Source organism: Nymphaea colorata, chromosome 9, assembly GCF_008831285.2.
Source record: "Nymphaea colorata isolate Beijing-Zhang1983 chromosome 9, ASM883128v2, whole genome shotgun sequence".
In the NCBI taxonomy this organism is placed as follows: domain Eukaryota; kingdom Viridiplantae; phylum Streptophyta; class Magnoliopsida; order Nymphaeales; family Nymphaeaceae; genus Nymphaea; species Nymphaea colorata.
In genome coordinates, this window is record NC_045146.1 from 21,818,727 (window position 1) to 21,837,987 (window position 19,261).

A 19,261-nucleotide genomic window follows, 5' to 3' on the forward strand; every position below is an offset into this window, starting at 1 on the left:
GGTTGATACAAGGGGGTTGGCAGGGCCTTGACTCTCCTCAAAATTTTTATATAAATATAAATAAATAATATATATATATATATATATTAAGTCCATATAAAAATTTTAAAAAATTATGTTGAGACATATTAAAATTTTGAAACTATACTTAGCCCACTTCAATAAAATAAAATGGCCAAGGTCTCCTGCATTTATAGCCTCCTTGTACGGCCAGGTAATGTTGATTATATATATATATATATATATATATATATTTATATATATATGAACTTGAAAGGCCGATTCTTGCACATGATTTTTGGCCCAAGTGATTACTCACACCTTTTCTACATTGAAGTAGGGTTAAATGAGAATCATTATGTGGTTGTTTTTCTGCAAGAAAAAAAGGTAGTGGTACCCTTTTTTTTTTTTTTTCATTTATTGTGGTTATCGAGGAACCGTTCTTTGAACGTGCACATCCACTCGACCGTTGAGCCAATTCATCCCTGAACCAAAACGGAGTTACCGAAGCCATGAAACCTGTTCTATAGTCCGTGAAACCCTAGCTACTCCATTGGAAGCAAAGCAGGGTCTTTCACTCACGCCTGGTGAAACAAACACCCCGCAGCCGAAAGAGGTTCGTATGAAAGATTTACTTTGTGCGGCTGAACCCTAATCTGGGAAAACTTTTCCATGGAACTTTTCCCATTTCTAAATATGGTGACATGTGAGAAAGCCTGACTCCCTAGGCCCTAGGAGGCCCAGTTCCATAGAACTCGGGTGTCCCATAACAGCCGATCTGTACATTTTCATCCTAAGGTTCAAAGAAAAGAAGAACAAATCGTATACTTTTTTGCAGAAAGCACCAATGATAAAGGCTGTAATAGTTTTCTCTTGCTGAGAAGGGTCTGTTTGGCAACTTTTGTCACAGAGAAAGAGAGAGAGAGAGAGAGAGAGAGAGAGAGAGAGAGAGAAAAAGAGACAGAGGGAGGCCATTGTCAGCCATAATGATCGGAGTACTGGTGTGGGGTCTGCCACCATGGGAAGTCAGCTGGGGGAGGTGGACACCATTAAAAGCAGGCTTCAAATTATTAAGATGGCCAACTCAAGATCCATGAATGCGCCATCATATAACTCACTACGAATTCATGAACAACTCTCTCTACTTCCAATTAGCCTTCTCTCTCTCTCCCACGCACAGCCACAGACACACGGATATCTTGAAGCCTATCCCAACCTCCCCTAACATGCACATGCAAGACCTGAAATATGCACGAGTTGCAGCCATATTGATCACCTGAAGCTTGCTTCCATCGAAACCAACCCACCAACATAGAAATTAAACCTTTCATTCCCACAATCAAAGCGAATCCTCGTCATAATAACAATGGTAAGAAGAATGTATAAGAACAATATCGGTAAAAGGATGAAGAAGGATAAGCAGAATAAGAAGTGGGAACTTCAAAGAAATTGAGGAAAACAAAATTGTCATTCAGTTTTTTTTTCTCTTTTGTACTGGATAATGTGGCAGTACTACTGAAACGAGCATGTGTAATTACATATGCACATTTTGAAACAGGAATTGGATTTATGTACATATTGTCCAAAGAGAGCCACTAGGGTTCTTAAGATCTGGTTGAATATTATGCGGAACTCCAGCTTAGAACATGCTGAATAAGGAGAGCACCTTAATTTTGTGCCTCAAGCACTGGTTCTTTGCCTTCTACATATCAATCCCTAAGAACCATACAATTGCATCAAAGAGACTTTTGAAGCAACTGCAGTAAAAAAGGAAGAAAAAAAAAGATAAAGAGCAATGCTAATGAAGCTTAATTATGAACTGCTTTCACCAACTGCTCTAAGGACAGATGATAATCCATGAAACGGAACACAGGGGAATGCCTTCCAAGCCCTCCAATGTAGTCTTAGTATCTCCTTGGCCTTCTGCTTGGTCTTCAAATTGCATTCTGTCTGTAGCACCATACACAGCTTGAAAACAGCACCCATGTCGACCATTTCTTGGATCAGAGAAGAAGACGATGAATACTTGGAAACCAACAGCAGCACTCTCACTGCCTTCTCATTTGCGACATGAGAAACCCTAAAGATCTTCCTCGACACAACTGCAACACTGGCAGGGTGAGCGAGGAAGGCTTCCCTGCCCTCCGCTCTACCACACAGCAATTCGAGCACTCCCAACATGATCTCGCACTTCCTTCTCTCATTATTCTCAGCCAGGAATTCCACGACAACAGGCACAACGCCTGCTTCTACTGCCTTTATCCTGTTCTTTCCCCATGGGCAGACCTCCATGAGTATCGAAAGTGCGGCCATCGTCGCCTGGTTCGAGTTCTGGTCCTTCAAGATTTCCACGATTCCGTCGAACAGCTCCGTTTGTAGAGACATCAAGTAGTTCTGTTGAACGGATTTGCAGACGGATCTCAAGACAGTGGCAGCGTGTACTCTAGCATTATAACTCCCTCTCTGTAATACCCATGACAAGCACGTTATGAGGTCCATACCGGCAAGACGAGTGGCTGTCTCTGGTGACAGATGAAGGAGAGAAAGAGTGCTCAATGCTTCTTCCCCAATGATTTCACTCTGATCAAACTGGCTGGCGACGTCTTGAGCGTAATTCTCCGCTACAAGAGAAGCCATCACCGGAGCCAAACCTGCTTCCTCCATCAACCTCTTATTGGATTCATTCTCTTTCAGTAGAGACCTGATCTTCCTAAGAGCCTTCAATTGATCGGAAACTGGGGATTTGGCCCCGTCTATGAGCTTCCGGACGTTCTCGCCGTCGATGGTGGGGGTCGTCTCCAGCAGGCCCTCGGCTTGGCCGGCCAAGGGGTTGTCGCCAAGCCATGACTGGATCAGACGGAGGAGGGTGGAGTTGGGTGTCAGTGAATGGTCCGTTAGCACTTGCTTTGTAACAGGACAAGTCTTCTTCTTGTAAGCGAGGAGCCATTTGTGAATGCTCTCCCTGTCGTATGTGATGCCGGTGCAGACTGTAACAGGGTCCATCATGATCTGCAGAGAGATCGGACAGATGAAGAATGGAGGAATTTCAGGAACACCATCCATTGCAGACGGTAAGCCCTGGTTTCTGAATAACGCTTAGAGGGAAAGAGATAGAGAAAAGAGAGGGAGCGGAAAGGTTGAAGGTGGTGGTGGCGGTGGAAATTGAAGATGGTGGTGGAAGTTAGGAGGGGAGGTATTAAATTCTGGGGACTCCCTGGGGATCACAGCCGACTCGTGAGCGTTATGGATGGGAAGAAGCAGGAGGAGCTAATGTTATAAAAAGGAGAGGAAGCCCTCCGTCTCTCTCTCTCTCTCTTGCACACGGACAAAGGCGTTTACCAGAGCTTCGGTTTTGACCTTTGCACGTCACCAACTTCTCAACTTGGCGATAGCTCAGGTTATGGCTCTTGAGCTTCAATGGCGTCAGCTTGGCTCAAGTCAGCAACTCTGCTTCGATTCCGGTTGATGTGATGGATCCCAGATTCAGTTATGTTGACGAAGACAAAGGACCATATGGTTTCGATGTTAGCTCTAATTTATGATACATTTAAGACACTCTAATCTTAGTCATTTGTATATTCTTATTAGCACACACTAGTATCAAGATTTTTTGTTTTTTATTTATAGAGAATATTACAAAAGTGTCAAACATTTACATATACAACAAATAAGTTTTTTATTTTGAAAAAGAATTTCAAAGGAGCTGCCTACCATTTTGACAAAAAAACCGATACAAACACTCATTTTGAAGCCAAGAATAATCTTTCACCAGTGTAAAGAAAGAGTGGTTGTCATTTTAAGTTAAAAACTACTTTTTGTATATCAGAAGACAATAATTCCTTGATAATTTATCTTCAAAAGTTGAACAGTTGAGTGGTAATTGAAAAATAAAACAGCCAAAATAACTATATGTTAACTAAGTACATCCTATTAACTGCTCACATTTATAAACATACCCATTTCAAATCAGAGAATGAAAAATACACACCAAATATTTAAATAACCATTTTAATCTTAAATTTCTGACAACCTTTTTAAGCAACAAAAAAACAAATCTAAAACTAGAAAGAAATCGCGTGGCCTTGTGCCCATATACTGAAAACCTTGCCATAAACATCTCTGTCATTCACTGCAAAATTTTAATCTTCTCATCTAATTCCATTAAATGAGCAATAATATTTCTGCGAGTTCTTTATTGCTTTCTTACCACAGATTTGGCTCCACGCATACCAAAAAAGTTTCCCGTTCTTTTTTGGTAAACAATAAAAGTTTGCACGTTTAAGATATTTTTCCCATGTTGGTAAACGTTGGAAGTGAACCAGCACTGCTCGAACCGGGCCTAGTCAACGGTCTGGTCAAACTTTCAGCCAAGAAGCCGAGCCAAGGCTGGAGCCGCGCCTTCTCGAAGTCAAACCTGACGGGTTTCCCATGTTGATTCTGCTTTTAGCTTAAAAAGTTATTCAAATTGCATAATTGGTCAACGCCACCGGCCTCAAGTTTTGGGGTCGAAAAGAAAGTCAGCTCAGCCCACAGGCCATATTAGTGGCTGACGTGGCCCATCCCAGGTTAACCAAATCATCTAGTGCCACGTGGGGCTCAATATGGTAATTGCAAAATTTTATTTTCAAAATTAATTTTGTTTTTTTATATGGACTTTTTAAAGTAATGTATTCTGATTATTAAATATAGTTTTGCAAGTGAAAAAATTTCAGTGTGGGTTTTTGGTTATTCGGACACTCAATATAAATCTGCAATTAGAAAAATCATAGAGTGTGACACTCGATGTCAACAGTATTATCTCAAGAATAAGCTTTCCCTTCGCCACTCGAAGGGGATATACTTTGTGGGTACCCATAGTTTTGAATATACTTGACCTTTCATTCCTGTTATCATGTCGGATGTCATCAAAGCACATGAGCTTGTTGCTTGGTCTTGGGGGAAGATGATCGGTTAAATATCTCTTCTGTTGAGAAATTTAATAACTAAGTTATCAAGTCGAACTTCCAAAAGCTACTTTCAAAAGGTTGTTTAAGAGAAAATCTTGGACTTTAAAATTGATCACATTCATGGCTGAGGTGATGAGAAAGATTTCATGCTAAAGGCTTTGATTATGTGGTCTATGGCGGCGCCACCGGCGTCAGCCCGGCCTGCCTGATGCCCAGTCTTAATCTAGTTGGACGACATGTCTTTATCTCTGATTCTAACCTTAGTTTTTAGACACCAGTCCAATTTGGATATGGCGATTAGATTGTAAAACATAATTATTCAATGTTCAATACTGATTCATGTTTAAATAATGGAATTCCTTATTAAAATTAGCACCATGAATTCAGATTTGTTATAAGATCCTTCTTGTTTCAATGACGGTTGAATTTGACAACTTCGAATTTAATTCTATTATTTTTTCACCGGAATCCAAGCCTGAATTAGGCAATATCAGACTAGGCATTGTCCGATTTCGGATCCAATGCCTTGACATTCCTGTTACAATTGATTAGATTCGGATCCGGTAGAATACCCGACTTGGAGCAGAGCTGACCGGATACCTGGATCTCTCTGGAGGATCAAAGTAAACGTGGATCCGACCCGATAGCCAACGGCGGCAACCGGCACGGCCTCGATCCTCCGCCCCTCCTTCCCCTCTTTGCCGGCGCTGGGATTCCCGGGTAATCGAGTTCCTTGCCGGCATGAATGCGAGGGAGAGAGGCCGGCCCCCGCCATTCCTGCCTCCCCTCAAGCCCCTCCGCGTTCCCCGCCACAAGATACATCAGGTAACGGGTGTCGATTCCGGCGAGTTCCCGCGGCTCCTGTGGGCCATCCGCAATTCCTGTGTGGTAGGCCTGGACGCGGAGTGGAAGCCCGTCACCTCCCGCAACTCATTCCCCATTGTCTCGCTCCTCCAGATCGCCTGCTTACTGGTTTGCAACGCCGGCGAAGGTGAGACCGGTGGCCCCGTCGTCCAGAACGGCACAGTCTTCCTTGTCGACCTTCGCGCTCTGCCCCTCCCGACCATCGTCGGGGCACTAAGGGAATTGTTCAGCTCGCCTAATATTCTGAAGCTAGGATTTAGGTTCAAGCAGGATCTAGCCTATCTTTCTTCTACGTTCTCCTCTCAGGGATGCGAGTCCGCTTTCGAGAAGGTGATATCGAGCCCTTTTTCTTTGCTTTCCCAAATTTCCTGTTGGTGTATGTGAATTGAAAATGACTTTTGGTATTCTTCTATGGAAAACACTAATTCAGGGATTAGATTTGGGTCTTGGAGGTTCACATTTCGGGGCGATTTCCATGGTGCATAAATGGCTTACTATTTTTTACGCTCGCGAGTCGCGATGGATTTGAGATGCGCCGCTTTTCATTCTTTCCTTTATTCTTTTTCTTCTCTGGCGGGTTCTCCTTATTGGTTCAATCGCTTTAGGTACATTCATATGATTAACCGTATTTAGCATTAGTCATTCTTTGACCTTCCTATGAAATAACAGAAGTAAGAAGCTATAAATGGCCTGAACCCGATTAATGAATGCTGCATAATATTTAAGGTAACTCCATATGGTAGCTTTGTTATTTTAGACATTGCACGCGTGTAATGAACTGGACTCCGCTGGAGAAAAATTTGTAGGTAATGTAGTTTAAAATTCTCTACACTTCTGGTCTAGGTCTGAATGGTTGTTTGTGGCTAGAAGTTCTCGAAGAACTTTCCAATTGCCCCTAGCTGTTCGGTTCTTCATTTAGATGAGGTCCAAATAAAATCGAGTTCTCTGACTCTAGATATTGGAATAAAAATGCCTCAATTTAGAATACAGATGGGGTTGTAGTTGCTTCTTGCCTTCTTGGTCATTTTTTAACCCTTCACGTAGATGGTCGAAACTCAAGCAGAAGAGTGCGTAATCGTTGGTTTCAAGTTTCAACTCTTTATGTAGTATATAAGCAATTGGTTGTTGTTGAAATAGAAGACGATTTTATTGATTATATTAGCATCATCCAAATTGTGACTGGACAATCCTCATATTTTTTTTGATGAAGTATTTCTTAATGTTTAAGACAAACAAGAGTTGATCCTCTGGTAGATTATCCTCCCGATGTTCTTGTGATTTAAGGAAACTATAGTGGAAAAAGGAAAAACTTTCATGGACGTTAATGTCTAAGACCTAGAATTTGTTGGATGTATTTTCTTCCTTTTCTTATTATTTTTTAAATTGCTGGACCAGATTACCCGCTCTTCTCACTTAAAAGCTCTTCTCACCATAAAGATGGATTTTGAAGAATTTCAAATGTAGCATATTATAAGATTTCTGTCATGCATAGTGCTTTGAAACTTCATAATTCTCAAATCTTCAGTTTTGGAATCCTGAAAAAAAAAAAAGTCCTTTAGTAAATTTTCATCATGCACCTTTTTCAATGAGGAATCAGTTACGGGCATGTAGGATACTGTACCTTCCAGGACCAGCTGCACGTCATCATTTTGAGAAGTTTGACTTTCAAAACTGTTTTTCCTTACAGTTTTGTCCTTGTCACCGTTATCTGGAACCCATTTTTCAGTTTTCTTTTCTTTAACCGCCACAGGTTGAGCCTTATTTAGATATTGCAAGCATTTACAATCTTTTGCACAATAAGCATCACGGAAGAAGGACAACACCAAAGCAGAGCAAAAGCTTAGCAAGAATTTCTGAAGAAGTGCTTGGAGTCCATCTTTCCAAGGTTTGCTCTAAATCTCCTTGTCATTTTTGTTTTGATTCTTCAGTCAATATGAATTGCTCTCTTTTAACTTGTCTTGGCCTTGAATTAAGTGCTTCACTTTATTATGTGGGAAAGAGTATGGTGCATGTTAGCTTGGTGGATGTTTCCTGAACTTTTGCTTGCTTGGCGTTCATTTACTAGCTTCTTAACAAACACCTGCAAAGAAAGAAATTGCTTACTGTACCCCTGCATTTCCCTTGTTGCCCTTTGTCTACTTGTATGAAATGACAAGAGTGGGAGCCTTCTAATGTTTTATCACTTTATGTCAATATCTATTTTGTGCTTTAATAGTTGGCCGACATTCAGCATATGCTACATTCATGAATATGTAATTAAGCAATAATCTTTCGTTCGCATCTGAAAGTGTTTGCCATTTATGTTTCACATGTGTTAGGAGTAGAAACCTCTGATTTAAATGTTAAGAAGCCAATGTTATCAAGAGTTGGACTTGCTTTTTTTTTTCTGTTTACTGCAACTTGTGCATACGTACACATGTTTGTGTATTTTCAATATTATATATTCAGTTTGAGTTGAATATTCTTGTTAGATTATTTATTTTTAATAATTTCAGGAGCTCCAATGCAGTGATTGGTCACATCGCCCTCTTGATGAAGATCAGATTCTGTATGCTGCAGCAGATGTGCACTGCTTGCTTGAAATATTTATCATCTTTCAGTCCAGGTTCCTAAAAGGAGGTATTCATTTGGAAGTCATGCTATACATTATCTTCATATTTCATAGTGTGGTTGTGGCTGTTCTAGCTTTGTAGCTATCAGCTACTAAAGCTAACTGAAGCAATAACATGCATGGTTATTTTTTAATTTTTAATTTTAAAAGATAAAGGAGTGTCATCTTTGGTGACTTTTAACTACCAATACTTTTTTGTTAGGTTTTTGTATATGCCATAGCTTCATTCTCTGTGTCCTTAATGATGCACTAGCCAGTATAGCATCTTGCAACTTGCAGGGAAGAAAACACATTAGGAGTGTATGCACTTGATCATCTGGAGATTCTCTGGGGTTCATATTGAGTGAAATTATATTTTTAGTTATTTTGGAGTGCTGCCCATCGTTTCTGGAAACTTTTATCTTGGGAGCTCGTTTCTGGCGATTTTCTTTCAAAAGGTGGAAACTGAGCCTCCAAAAGTTGATGTCTTTATCATGCAAAAACACAATTTCTAAGGCACATTTTTAAATGATGGAATTTTAGTGTATGATTTCATATGTTCTGCCTAATTATGCAAGATGCTGACTGAAAAGAAAATAGGAGGAAAGAGCAAATTTTGTGACCCTGCCACTGATTATTCTGTATTTTGTTGTGTTATTTCTTTTCTGTTAGTCTCATTTGTTTAAGTCTAAGCATCTCACCGTAGTGCTCCATTTCCATTGTTGCTGGGTCACAGTTACAGATACATGTGTAAGCAACGAAATCGCACTAACGAGGAAGAATAATGGGATTTTATCACGAACCCCGGTTCTCATGGAAGGGGGAGTCCGTATTCTAGCCATGAAGATTCTGACTCCTTCTGGAACCGTTATGATGGGATAGGAATTTTGATCACCATATTCAGAATTCTTGAATCTCATGTTTGGATTTTTGGTTCTCCTAAGAATCCTGATCCTAAGATGGAAGATTTCAAGACTGACATCTCATTCCCTTAGGAATCTCAACTCTTATGTTCACAGTTCATGATTTCTACCAGAACCTCTTCTTTTTCAAAGTTCTGGTATGCCTGCTTATATGGTTTCCATCCAAGTCACAGGAGTTCTTCAATAAGGTCCTTGTACTCGTGTCATCGTACTGACACAGCAATGTGGATACTTGGACACGCCTAGACACTTTCTGGATCGAAACTGATCCAAACTACTTATATTTACATGATTTAGCTTGTTTTTCATCTTAGTTTTCATTCTGTTTTGTGAGTTCTTGATTATTAGCATCAACTGTTTATTTATATCACTTGTTCATTTAATTGTTGCTTTCATTATGGATTTTTTATGGTATTTTGTATATATACATATATATACCCTGCCATACCCATACCCAGATTTTCTGAAGTTGCTGTGCCTGTACCCTCATCTCTATACCTGAACCTATACCCGCACCCATGGGACTTAGATTCCATGTTACTTCCAAGTTGATGCTTCATAGTCAAATTGCTTCCGACTCGCTTGTTGATTTCCAGTTCTAAAATTTCAACGGAGTCGTTTCTCAAGTAGTTTTACACTCCATGGATGGGAAGTATGAGGCTGTTCCAGTGATTTTGACTGGCTACCATTAAATGATCTAGTTTTGGTTTATGTTCATTCCTAAAGATACCTTTCCTTCTACAATTTCTTTTTCCTTAGGTATTCTCTTTGCATTTCCACGATGCTGAAATCTTTCTAGGTTTGTCTGCTGTTCTTTGTCTTCACTTTGTCATTATTTTTTGGTTTTTGATTTTTTGTACCATTGTACTGTTCTTTCGGTTCAGTTGAACCTTGTATTATCTTTATATGGTTGAGATACAATTATAATCTTGTAAAGTAGATCGATCTTGCCATGTATGGTTTTGGGAAGTTTATTTACTAACATTGGCAAGATTAAGTGGGCGATATTACCTTCTCATACTTTGATAATGTGACAGGAAACTTGCGGCTTGACTTCACCAACCTACAATCTATGATTGCTGTTGGATTGAATGTTATTTTTATAAAAGAAGATTCTAATCAAAATCTTATCACACATAAGCTTTTACCAGCAGCAGATATTGTGAAATTGACGATCTCTAGATTTCTTCCAAGAATAAATGATGTATCTGTACTATCCACCCCTTCTGCACAAGGCCATTCCTTTGAAAGTTCAGTCTTAAGAATTTCAAATATCTATGGGGAGAAAATCCATTTGAAAGAATCTGATAGAAAACCTAAGACTGCTGGTCGAAGAGGCAGGAGGAGGCAAACCTTAAGAGCCCCAAAGTTTGATCACGAACTGTTAGAGGACAACAGTGATGGGCAAGGCCCTGCTCCATGGGATTCATCAGCTGATGGATGTCCTAAATTTCTCTGTGATGTAATGGTAAGGAGCTTGAGCATTTTCTGTTCTCATCCTTGAAATAGGTACCATATGTCTTGTAAAATTGAGTGACCATCGATCTGTTGTTACACTTTAAGTTGAGCAGTAGCTTTCTTGAGTTGTAAGTCTGAAATTATTAATTGATAGGTTGATACATAAGTTTGGAATCCAATGCTTGTGTTGGTCGTAAGTGTTTGATAGGAGCAATCAAAGCCTAATTCTTGTTCTTATGTGTACCTTCTGGTCTGACCTTTCTCTTTATGAGCATCAACTCCATTTTATGTTCTTCAACTGGCTTATCTAATGTTTGCCGTAGAAAGATCCCTTCTATTGCCTAATCTCGAGTTCACATATGACCTGATAATGACTTTTCTGTTACTCTAGCATTCATCAGATGCTTGATTTGATCTAATTGTGTCTTTCTTGTTGCAGATAGAAGGCTTAGCTAAACAGCTTCGCTGTGTGGGAATAGATGCTGCAACTCCACGATCAAAGAAACCTGAAGCCAGGTTTTGGACATTGTGATATATACATAAAATTAGTTTGAGTGGAGTTTCTATTTTTGAAATATATAACATGATTTTCCTGTTATTGACCTTTTCCTTATCTTTTAGGCAGTTGATAGAGCAGGCAGTAAAAGAGAACAGGGTGCTCTTGACTCGGGATAGAAAGTTGTTGAACCACCAATATTTGTCTAGAAATCATATATACAGAGTGAAAAATCTTGTTAAGGAGGACCAACTGATTGAGGTATTTATAGAAAGAAGATTCTAAAACTCAGTATTTCTTCTCTTGTTTTCGACAAGGAAGCTGTTATGAGACCCTGAGAAACATTGCCTTCCTTTGTTGTCGTAATCTGAATGACATGGTTACCTGGTGATAGAGGAGCTATGGTGGTCCTGCATCCCATCTGATTGTTAACCCTGGTAGCATAGCGATGCTTACTGGAGATATATTGTGGAAGCTTGTTAAAGGAAGCTGATCCTACCTTGATGCATTGGAAGTAGATAATTCTTTATATAATTTCTGCAGATAAGACCGCGCAAATTGTTTCATGTCAATAAGGTTTGATAAAATATTGTTACATCTAGTCGTCTATTTGTGCAATTGAGTCTCAGAAAGGTAGTTTGTAATGCATAGCTTGTTTGACATTGTAATTTCTTTCATGGTTCAGATTGGTTTTGTCTTTCTTTTCCTTTTCTTCTTTTAAACAGTGTAGACAAGTATCCTCCTAGGTTTAGATGTAAACTTCAATCTTTGCCTGGATTTGGAACACAGATAGGGTTCTTTACCCGAGTGTCTGGTTCCATCTTGGTCAACATTTGGTTCACAAAGTTCTGGTGCTTTTTTTTTAGCTGAACTTTTGCTGGAACCTGTTGAATCATTCAGGTTCTTATCACCCGTTATTGTCTCTGTATAGGTAATTGAGACATTCCAATTGAAAATTTGTGAGGAACAGTTGATGTCAAGATGTATCAAATGCAATGGGAGGTTCATTCAGAAGCCACTAACAACTGAAGAAGCTATTGCAGCTGCAAGGGGCATGCAAGTAATTCCTGAGTGCTTGTACAACAGAAATTTTGAATTTTGGCAGTGTGAAAGTTGCGGTCAGCTCTACTGGGAGGTGAGAACTTTTCTATTGGTTTCAGCCCATCAGGAAACTTATTCCTGAGGCTCAAGAGACTGGTAGAAAAATTAAAGCTCAAGACAAAATACTGATAAAAGAATGTTAACAACTGACACTCAATATGAACAATCCTTATGCTTACTGCCTACTGGTGGGTAGGTGGTGCTGCTGGTGCACAAGTCCTAGGTTGTGCATTATCCTTTAATTGAACTGTTGGTTTTGTGTCTTTTTATTGCCATGTTTCTTATTAAGGGCTGCGTCTGATTTTGTTTGATTTTTTCTCGACTCTAGCTGAAGTATTGTTCTGCAGGGGACCCAGTACCACAATGCCGTGCAGAAGTTCATGAATGTTTGCAAACTACAGAAATGATGTGATTTCACGTGGATTCATCTTTTTCCCCAAGCGGAGGCCTTCTCTATTTAGACTTTTTTGCACCTAGGGCATGACAAAATGGTGATGGCGTACATGCTTATTCTGGCCATACTGGTGCTTCAGAAAAAATCAATGCAGACAAAGTTTAATTGTGACTAGTGATAAAGTTAATTGTGGCTAGTGGTTGAGGGCGTCTGTTGTATGTAAATAAATAGTAAGCAATTCAGTTCATTGAACAAAAGAACACGTATTCTTTTGGTTGGTTTAGATTCTATTTGGCGAGACTGTTGATACAATGTAACTTTCAGTTTCAACTTTCAACTCTCCCTCAAAAAATGGATTAGACATGGAGACATACATTTCAAGCTTGGAAACAATATCGGATGCCGAAAGTACATTCAATGAAGAGGCCTTGCTACAGCTGCATCTCTGAAGCAGGTAAAAACTTTCCTTTTCTTGTTGTCATGTTGTATACGGGATATGTCAATTGAAAATAAGTTGGAAAGAGGATTGATGTGGATGGTAGTAACGTCTGTGCAAGTCGGTGATCTTTTAGCAAAGCGCAAAAGCACAAAACAGTAGATTCTAATAGTCCACATGGGCGGGACACAATTATACATGGGGAAGTAGTGTAGGCCCAGACAAGTACGTGAAATGTAACTATTTTTTCTCTTCTCGATTTGGAAACTGTCGACCTGCCTCATGAAGCCGTCTACTTGTGAAGTTTTCTCCACCAACCCACCGTCCAAGATTTGAAAAGTGTCTCCAGAGGGGTTCTGGGTCTATAGTAGCCCTTCTTGTTTTGTATTGTAACCACTTCTTATGCTTAGACAGCAAGGAAAGTAGCCTTCATGAGGGTTGGTATAGTGGGGCAGGCCTTGGCTGTCATGTTGACATTCAGGGTGCAGTTATCATTGAGCCTCATGCGTCGCACAATCTAAAGCTGTGGCACATGGTGCGGGTTCTGAGGACACGGGTGAACAATGCAACTTTCATGAGAAATGCAGTTTATGGGTGAACAGTGTATGGAGTACATTTCCAGACACTTTGTCAGGTTTCTCAAGACACTCCTAAAACTGTTTTGACAGCCCCAGATACAATTTACTTCAAGATGGCAATCAAACACGAGGTGGCATAACTCGCTTGTCGACCTATCCTTCTCATTTTCTTCCTCCACAGACGGTGTATGCTTATCAATCTCCTCGAAGAACCATCTTCTGTGGCATGCCCGTCGTCAATGCCCATTGCCCTCAGTGAAGGCACCGTCTTCTTACCCTCCTCCTCGCTACGTCCTTCCATCAATTGCTGCTTTTGATCTTCAGCACTACCAAAAGGAACAGAGAGCAATTTTCGAACGGATGAGAAGGGAAACTGGAATACGAGGGAGAGGGTTGAACTACGAATGTCAAGGGAAGAGCTGCTGAGGTGTTGAGCAAGCAAACAAGAAAAGGGCAAAAACTAGAGGAGACTAATGAAGAGGGCAGAGATGGGATGGGAGGTCACTTGGGTTGTTGGAAGAGGAACTGCGGTGGGAGGCCTGGACGGAACAGAAAGGGGTGATGGAGATCATGGAGAAGCCATGTGGGCACTATTCCTTCCACCTGTGTTGCACTTCCACCACTTCCCTCCCTTGTCCTGCTCCACTCATCCTTTCGTTGCTAATCAAACGATAAATTATGGAGTTAATTCAAAATGATCAAACAGCAAATTGTCATTTATTCAACATAAAATGGTCCTGAATAATACCCGCTTTAGATATTATCAGATTTCTTCACTTTGAACAACTAATACAAGACAACCAAACATGCTTAATGATATACTGGCCGGAGCAATATTATGATGAGTGGCATAGTGAGCAACAAGGAACACTTCAGGGATCATATACTCACAAACAAGTGAATATTTATACACGTATATATTTAAGTTATCAGTAAATAAGTCAACTACCTAAATGTTAAAAGTCGAATAATTTATTTGTTTTATTACATAAAAAGTTACACTTAAATCAAGTGACCGGAATCACTAGGAGTGATTGTAGAACCTGGTTGGTTAGTAGCTGACGCAGCCAATAAGATTCTCGGCTTAAACTCTCCAGTGGAATTATGAATAAGAAAAGTAAAAGAAGAAATTGAAAAAGTAACTGAAAGAGGTTCAATTGAAGGAAATGAGAAAATAACCCCATTTTTTGTTAATAAAGATAAAGGGTCTAGCATCCATGCAGCCTTTCTCGGGAAGAAACGGAAAAGAAAAGGATAAAAGACACAATGCTGACATGACAGGCCAAAGTGTCCAATATGTCTGAATGCAAATAGAAGAATAGTGGATTAATGGATCGAAATCCAGTTACACAAATTTGGATCTTACTCGTTAGATTCATATAATTTGGATCCAAATGAAAAACAACAAAAAAGTGATCCAACTTACGGAGGAAGTTTGCAGCTCTGGCCAACACAGTGATGCTCAATGGGCACTGTGGCCGCCGTTTGTCACCCTAGAAGATCTAGAAGTACTTTGGCTTTTCCTATTATTTTTTCCCTTTTAAAACCTGTCGGCTGTCGTTGCTGTTGCTGTATCCCGAAATCTCGTTCCGAAAGGGAGTTGGGATCTGCTCTGAGTCAGTACCCCATTGGTTTCACGGCCTTGATTCCGGCCAAAAAAAACACAACCAGTTGATCATCAGATGTAGGACGCCGTTCAAGTCGATGGCACAAATCAAGGGACAAGAAGATCTTCACGGTGAATCTCTCCACCACATCTCATCCAAACCCAAGAAAGACCAAAACGCAAGTGAAAGGAAAGAAACAAGCACAAAATGAAATTTCCATTTCCCTCGTGGGATCGCGAAAACGACGTTCTGCGCGTGATCCAAACGTCCTCGACGGACGGAAGCGATGAGGGTGGTGGTGGCGCTGACGTGACGGCGGCTGCGACCTCCCCGAAGGGCGGCGTGCCTCCGGCCCCAGGGGAAGGAAACCGACAAAACAGCCGGCGCGGAACGGTGGGTGGCCGTGATCAAGGCCATGTGAGGGCAGTGGCAGACGCACTCTGCCGCGGGCCCCGCTCGATGGGATTCCTTCCTTGTCCGCGAAGCATGAAGGCCCCTCCTGGGTCCCACTTCCACCATATGCGAGTACACGTGTGCCGCAAATGGGGGGCTTTCTGCTCTGTGGGGCCCGCTTCCACCCACACCCACCGACCCATGACGCATCGTTTCATAAGATTCATTCTCCCCGCCTCTCCTTCTTCTTCTTCGTTCGTTTTCTCACACTTTCTTTCTTTCTGTGGTATATTTATTATTGTGGGTATATGTTTTCATGGGCCTATCTTGAAACAACAAAATCCAATATATATGTTTATATAAAAGCAATGTATACCCGATTGTCAGTTTGATTTTCGTGAATGTTATGTGCTAAGATTGAATGAGCGTAAGCCGCTGAAGGTACATTATCACTACCACATACTCGAATGCATGCAGTCTTAAATTCGGATAATGGAGAGATTCAGCTTCACTTGAGTGCTAGGTTTGGCTCCTGCTCATATGAAAAAGCAACGGCTAAACGTTTAAATTGAGGTGGGTTAACCAGAGCTACAAATTCAAGTCAAGGAGTCAGACATACGTAAAATTCTCCTTGAAGTGAAGTGAGAAGTGATCAGAGAGGACAGGGAAATGCTGAACATGCTTTACATGTATATATTGAGATTTGGACGACTGAGGGAGTGCATGTGTGGTTCCGCCACGGGTGAGAACCTGGACAACCAGCGTAAACTTTCTTCGGCAGGGTCTCTTGAGGAGGAGACTGATTCAAGCCAAATTAAGCTAAGCAGCTTTGTCTACAGCCCTGACAACGCCGACACAAGACACCAAAAACTACGGTATAATTGTCGCTGGTCCCACTGCAGAAGAAGATGCGATCCCATCTCTGATTGAGTTTTCTCCTGGTAGAAGTTAGAACTTCCCTCGATTTTCTCCAATCTTTCCTTGCCGATCAGATCCCATGAATGTAGCCAACATGCCATCAAGTTACCATGGACATGCTTCGGATTGTGTACAGTAATGCAGTATAAACGTGTTTTTCAAGTGTTTCTCAAACAATCAACCGCCCACGAGTACTGGGTAAAATTTATATGCAAACAAACAATACATATTTGATCAAAAGACTCGCTCGAACCACTGTCAAGTCACCTTACTAAATGGCTCCATGCCAAATAACCCTCACAACCGTGGCTTTCTACTCAGAAACTTGTTAAAGTCGAGTCCGACAAATTTCTTTGTTGAAAGTCCTGAAACTTAAATTTGAAAATAGCAGATTAAGTGTGTCGAAAATCTTGACTATATAATCAATAATTGGAGGCTAAAGTCTAACCTTCTTGCAAGATAAATGAAATTCATTTTCACCAGTAGTTCTAATGTGTATATGCGTGCGTGTGTGTGTGTTTATATATATATATATATATATATATATATATATATATATATATATATATATATATATATATAGAGAGAGAGAGAGAGAGAGAGAGAGAGAGAGAGAGGGAGAGAGAAAGAGGCCTTTTAAAACCACTGCAATATGGACAGCAAAGTTTTGCTTTATTCATTTATTATCCTTTTTGCAATCAAAAGCTTAATCCTAGTCCTTTTATTTTTTTCTGAACTATGCATTTCTCACGTGTCTTCATGCAGCTGCTGTTGGTTTTCACTGAGATGATGTTGGCAGGAAGCTTCCGATGCTTTTGACTAAATCTAACAGAGGAGCTCATCTCTTGCATGACAAAACCCCGCTTGAATGTCGTCTGTTTTGTCATTATCGAACATATTTTCCGCTGTTCTGGTTTTCACTGAATGATATGAGTGGGACCAAGGCTGCCCCTTGTGATCTTTATCTAAAAGAGAGAAGAATATTTCTAAGATATTAGGCTTACCAAGCAGTTGCAACCTTAGGTTCACGAGCTAAGTACATTGAGAGAGGCCAACTTCAAATTTGGTACTTCAACAATGGGAAATCCGTCCTACCATACCAGAATAATCTGCAATCATACAGTACACTAATGCAGTGAATTCTATCATATTCTGTTCTTTAAACACAAGTTAATCAATGGCTTTGCTGTTGTGGTTTAGGAAACAAGTCATAGATAAATTATAGTGCAGCAAAAAATTCTCTCCCCTCTCTCTATCTCTCTCCCCCTCTCTCTCTATCTATCTATCCATCTTTCCGCTTCTCTCTCACACACACCCAGACACAGATTTTTTTCCTTCAGAGATGATAAGTAACGAACAGTAGAACGCCAAAATCCTGCGTCCTACTTAAGTTCGTTCATTTTGGTGCATATGCAATTGACAACAACGAATCGATTTATTTGATTATCACTTGGTCCTACGGCCTCTCTTTACCGTAGGGGGCTTAGTTTTTCTACCTATCGCACGGAGTTTCACCTTTCAGACTAGAAACTAATATATAGTGACACCAATTGTCAATATACTCATGCTTGTCATTGAATTTGAATTGATACCAATATTTCACCCATGCTTCGGGTGTTATCTTAACATATACATTTGCATATTAGATTAATTTGATGTTGGAAATTAAAATAGATCTTTTGATTATCGTACTTTTTGTATGACATGCTCTCTTCAGGACTTTTTACCTCTCTAAAAACATGCATGTCATAAAGAATTGATGTTCCTAGCCAAATCAAGGTTACCATAAACGAATCCAGGATTGTTACTAAGCAACGGCAGACAAGGAAAGAAGAAAAAGAGTTTTTTCTTCTTTCTTCTTCTTCCTCCTCCTCCTCCTCTTCAATGTGCTAATTTTATATGTGGACATGGGTCCCCTAAAGATTTTCCCTTCCCACAAGTCTATTTATCTATTTACCCATGACTCTGTCTATTCTTACCTTCCTCTATTGATCCACAGTCACCAACTCCTGTCTACACGCATGGTCTTTATTGCAAAGACTTATTCTTTATATTTATTCATTTTTCCCAAGATCTTTGCTATAATATATTTATATTCCTTCACGTCATTTGTCATATCTTAGGAAATCGATCAAGAAGAGATGGAAAAATCTTGTTCTTGATATGGTAGTCTCCTAAACTAAGATCAGCTACTAGATCCAAAATAGGAAGCAGAAACTGCCGCTGTATTTGACTAGAAGTCCACTATCAAGATAGAGACTAGAGAACAGTAGAGACAAAAGGGCAGTAAAATTAAGGAGAGTACGTACAAGCTACCCTAGTCCATAATGCCCTCTCTAGAGATTTGGCTTAATATTGTTCTCATATATAGAGTGCTTAAAATAGGCTCGCCTTGTGAGGCAAATAACTATATTATACGAAAAAGGTTGCTACCTGGTTCTCTTGCATCCGTTCTACTTGTGGTCGGTTCCTTGTTTCTGAGGATATTAATCTTTCCTTCCGAAGCATTTCTTGTCCTAAGGGTTTCCACAAGATACTTTCTCCAACGAGAGTGCTC

At 40.2% G+C, this 19,261-nt stretch overlaps 2 protein-coding genes across 3 annotated transcripts; one reads left to right on the forward strand and one right to left on the reverse strand.

Annotated features, from left to right (window-relative positions):
- Positions 1-1,534: 1,534 nt before the first annotated feature.
- LOC116260990 (E3 ubiquitin-protein ligase PUB23-like) lies at positions 1,535-3,235 on the reverse strand. The gene has a single exon (XM_031639559.2). It carries the CDS (start codon positions 3,061-3,063, stop codon positions 1,813-1,815), a length of 1,251 nt encoding a protein of 416 aa, XP_031495419.1. The 5' UTR covers positions 3,064-3,235; the 3' UTR covers positions 1,535-1,812.
- A 2,340-nt stretch (positions 3,236-5,575) lies between these two features.
- LOC116260905 (uncharacterized) lies at positions 5,576-13,055 on the forward strand. 2 transcript variants are annotated; one of them, XM_031639439.2, is made up of 8 exons: positions 5,576-6,140; positions 7,561-7,695; positions 8,306-8,429; positions 10,361-10,791; positions 11,221-11,297; positions 11,403-11,538; positions 12,209-12,412; positions 12,726-13,055. In XM_031639439.2, the coding sequence occupies exons 1-8, from the start codon at positions 5,688-5,690 to the stop codon at positions 12,783-12,785; spliced, it is 1,620 nt and encodes a 539-aa protein (XP_031495299.1). In that variant the 5' UTR covers positions 5,576-5,687; the 3' UTR covers positions 12,786-13,055. The 2 variants fall into 2 exon arrangements, with proteins under 2 accessions (XP_031495299.1, XP_031495300.1); XM_031639440.2 differs by having other exon boundaries at positions 12,209-12,337.
- The last annotated feature ends 6,206 nt before the right edge of the window (positions 13,056-19,261 follow it).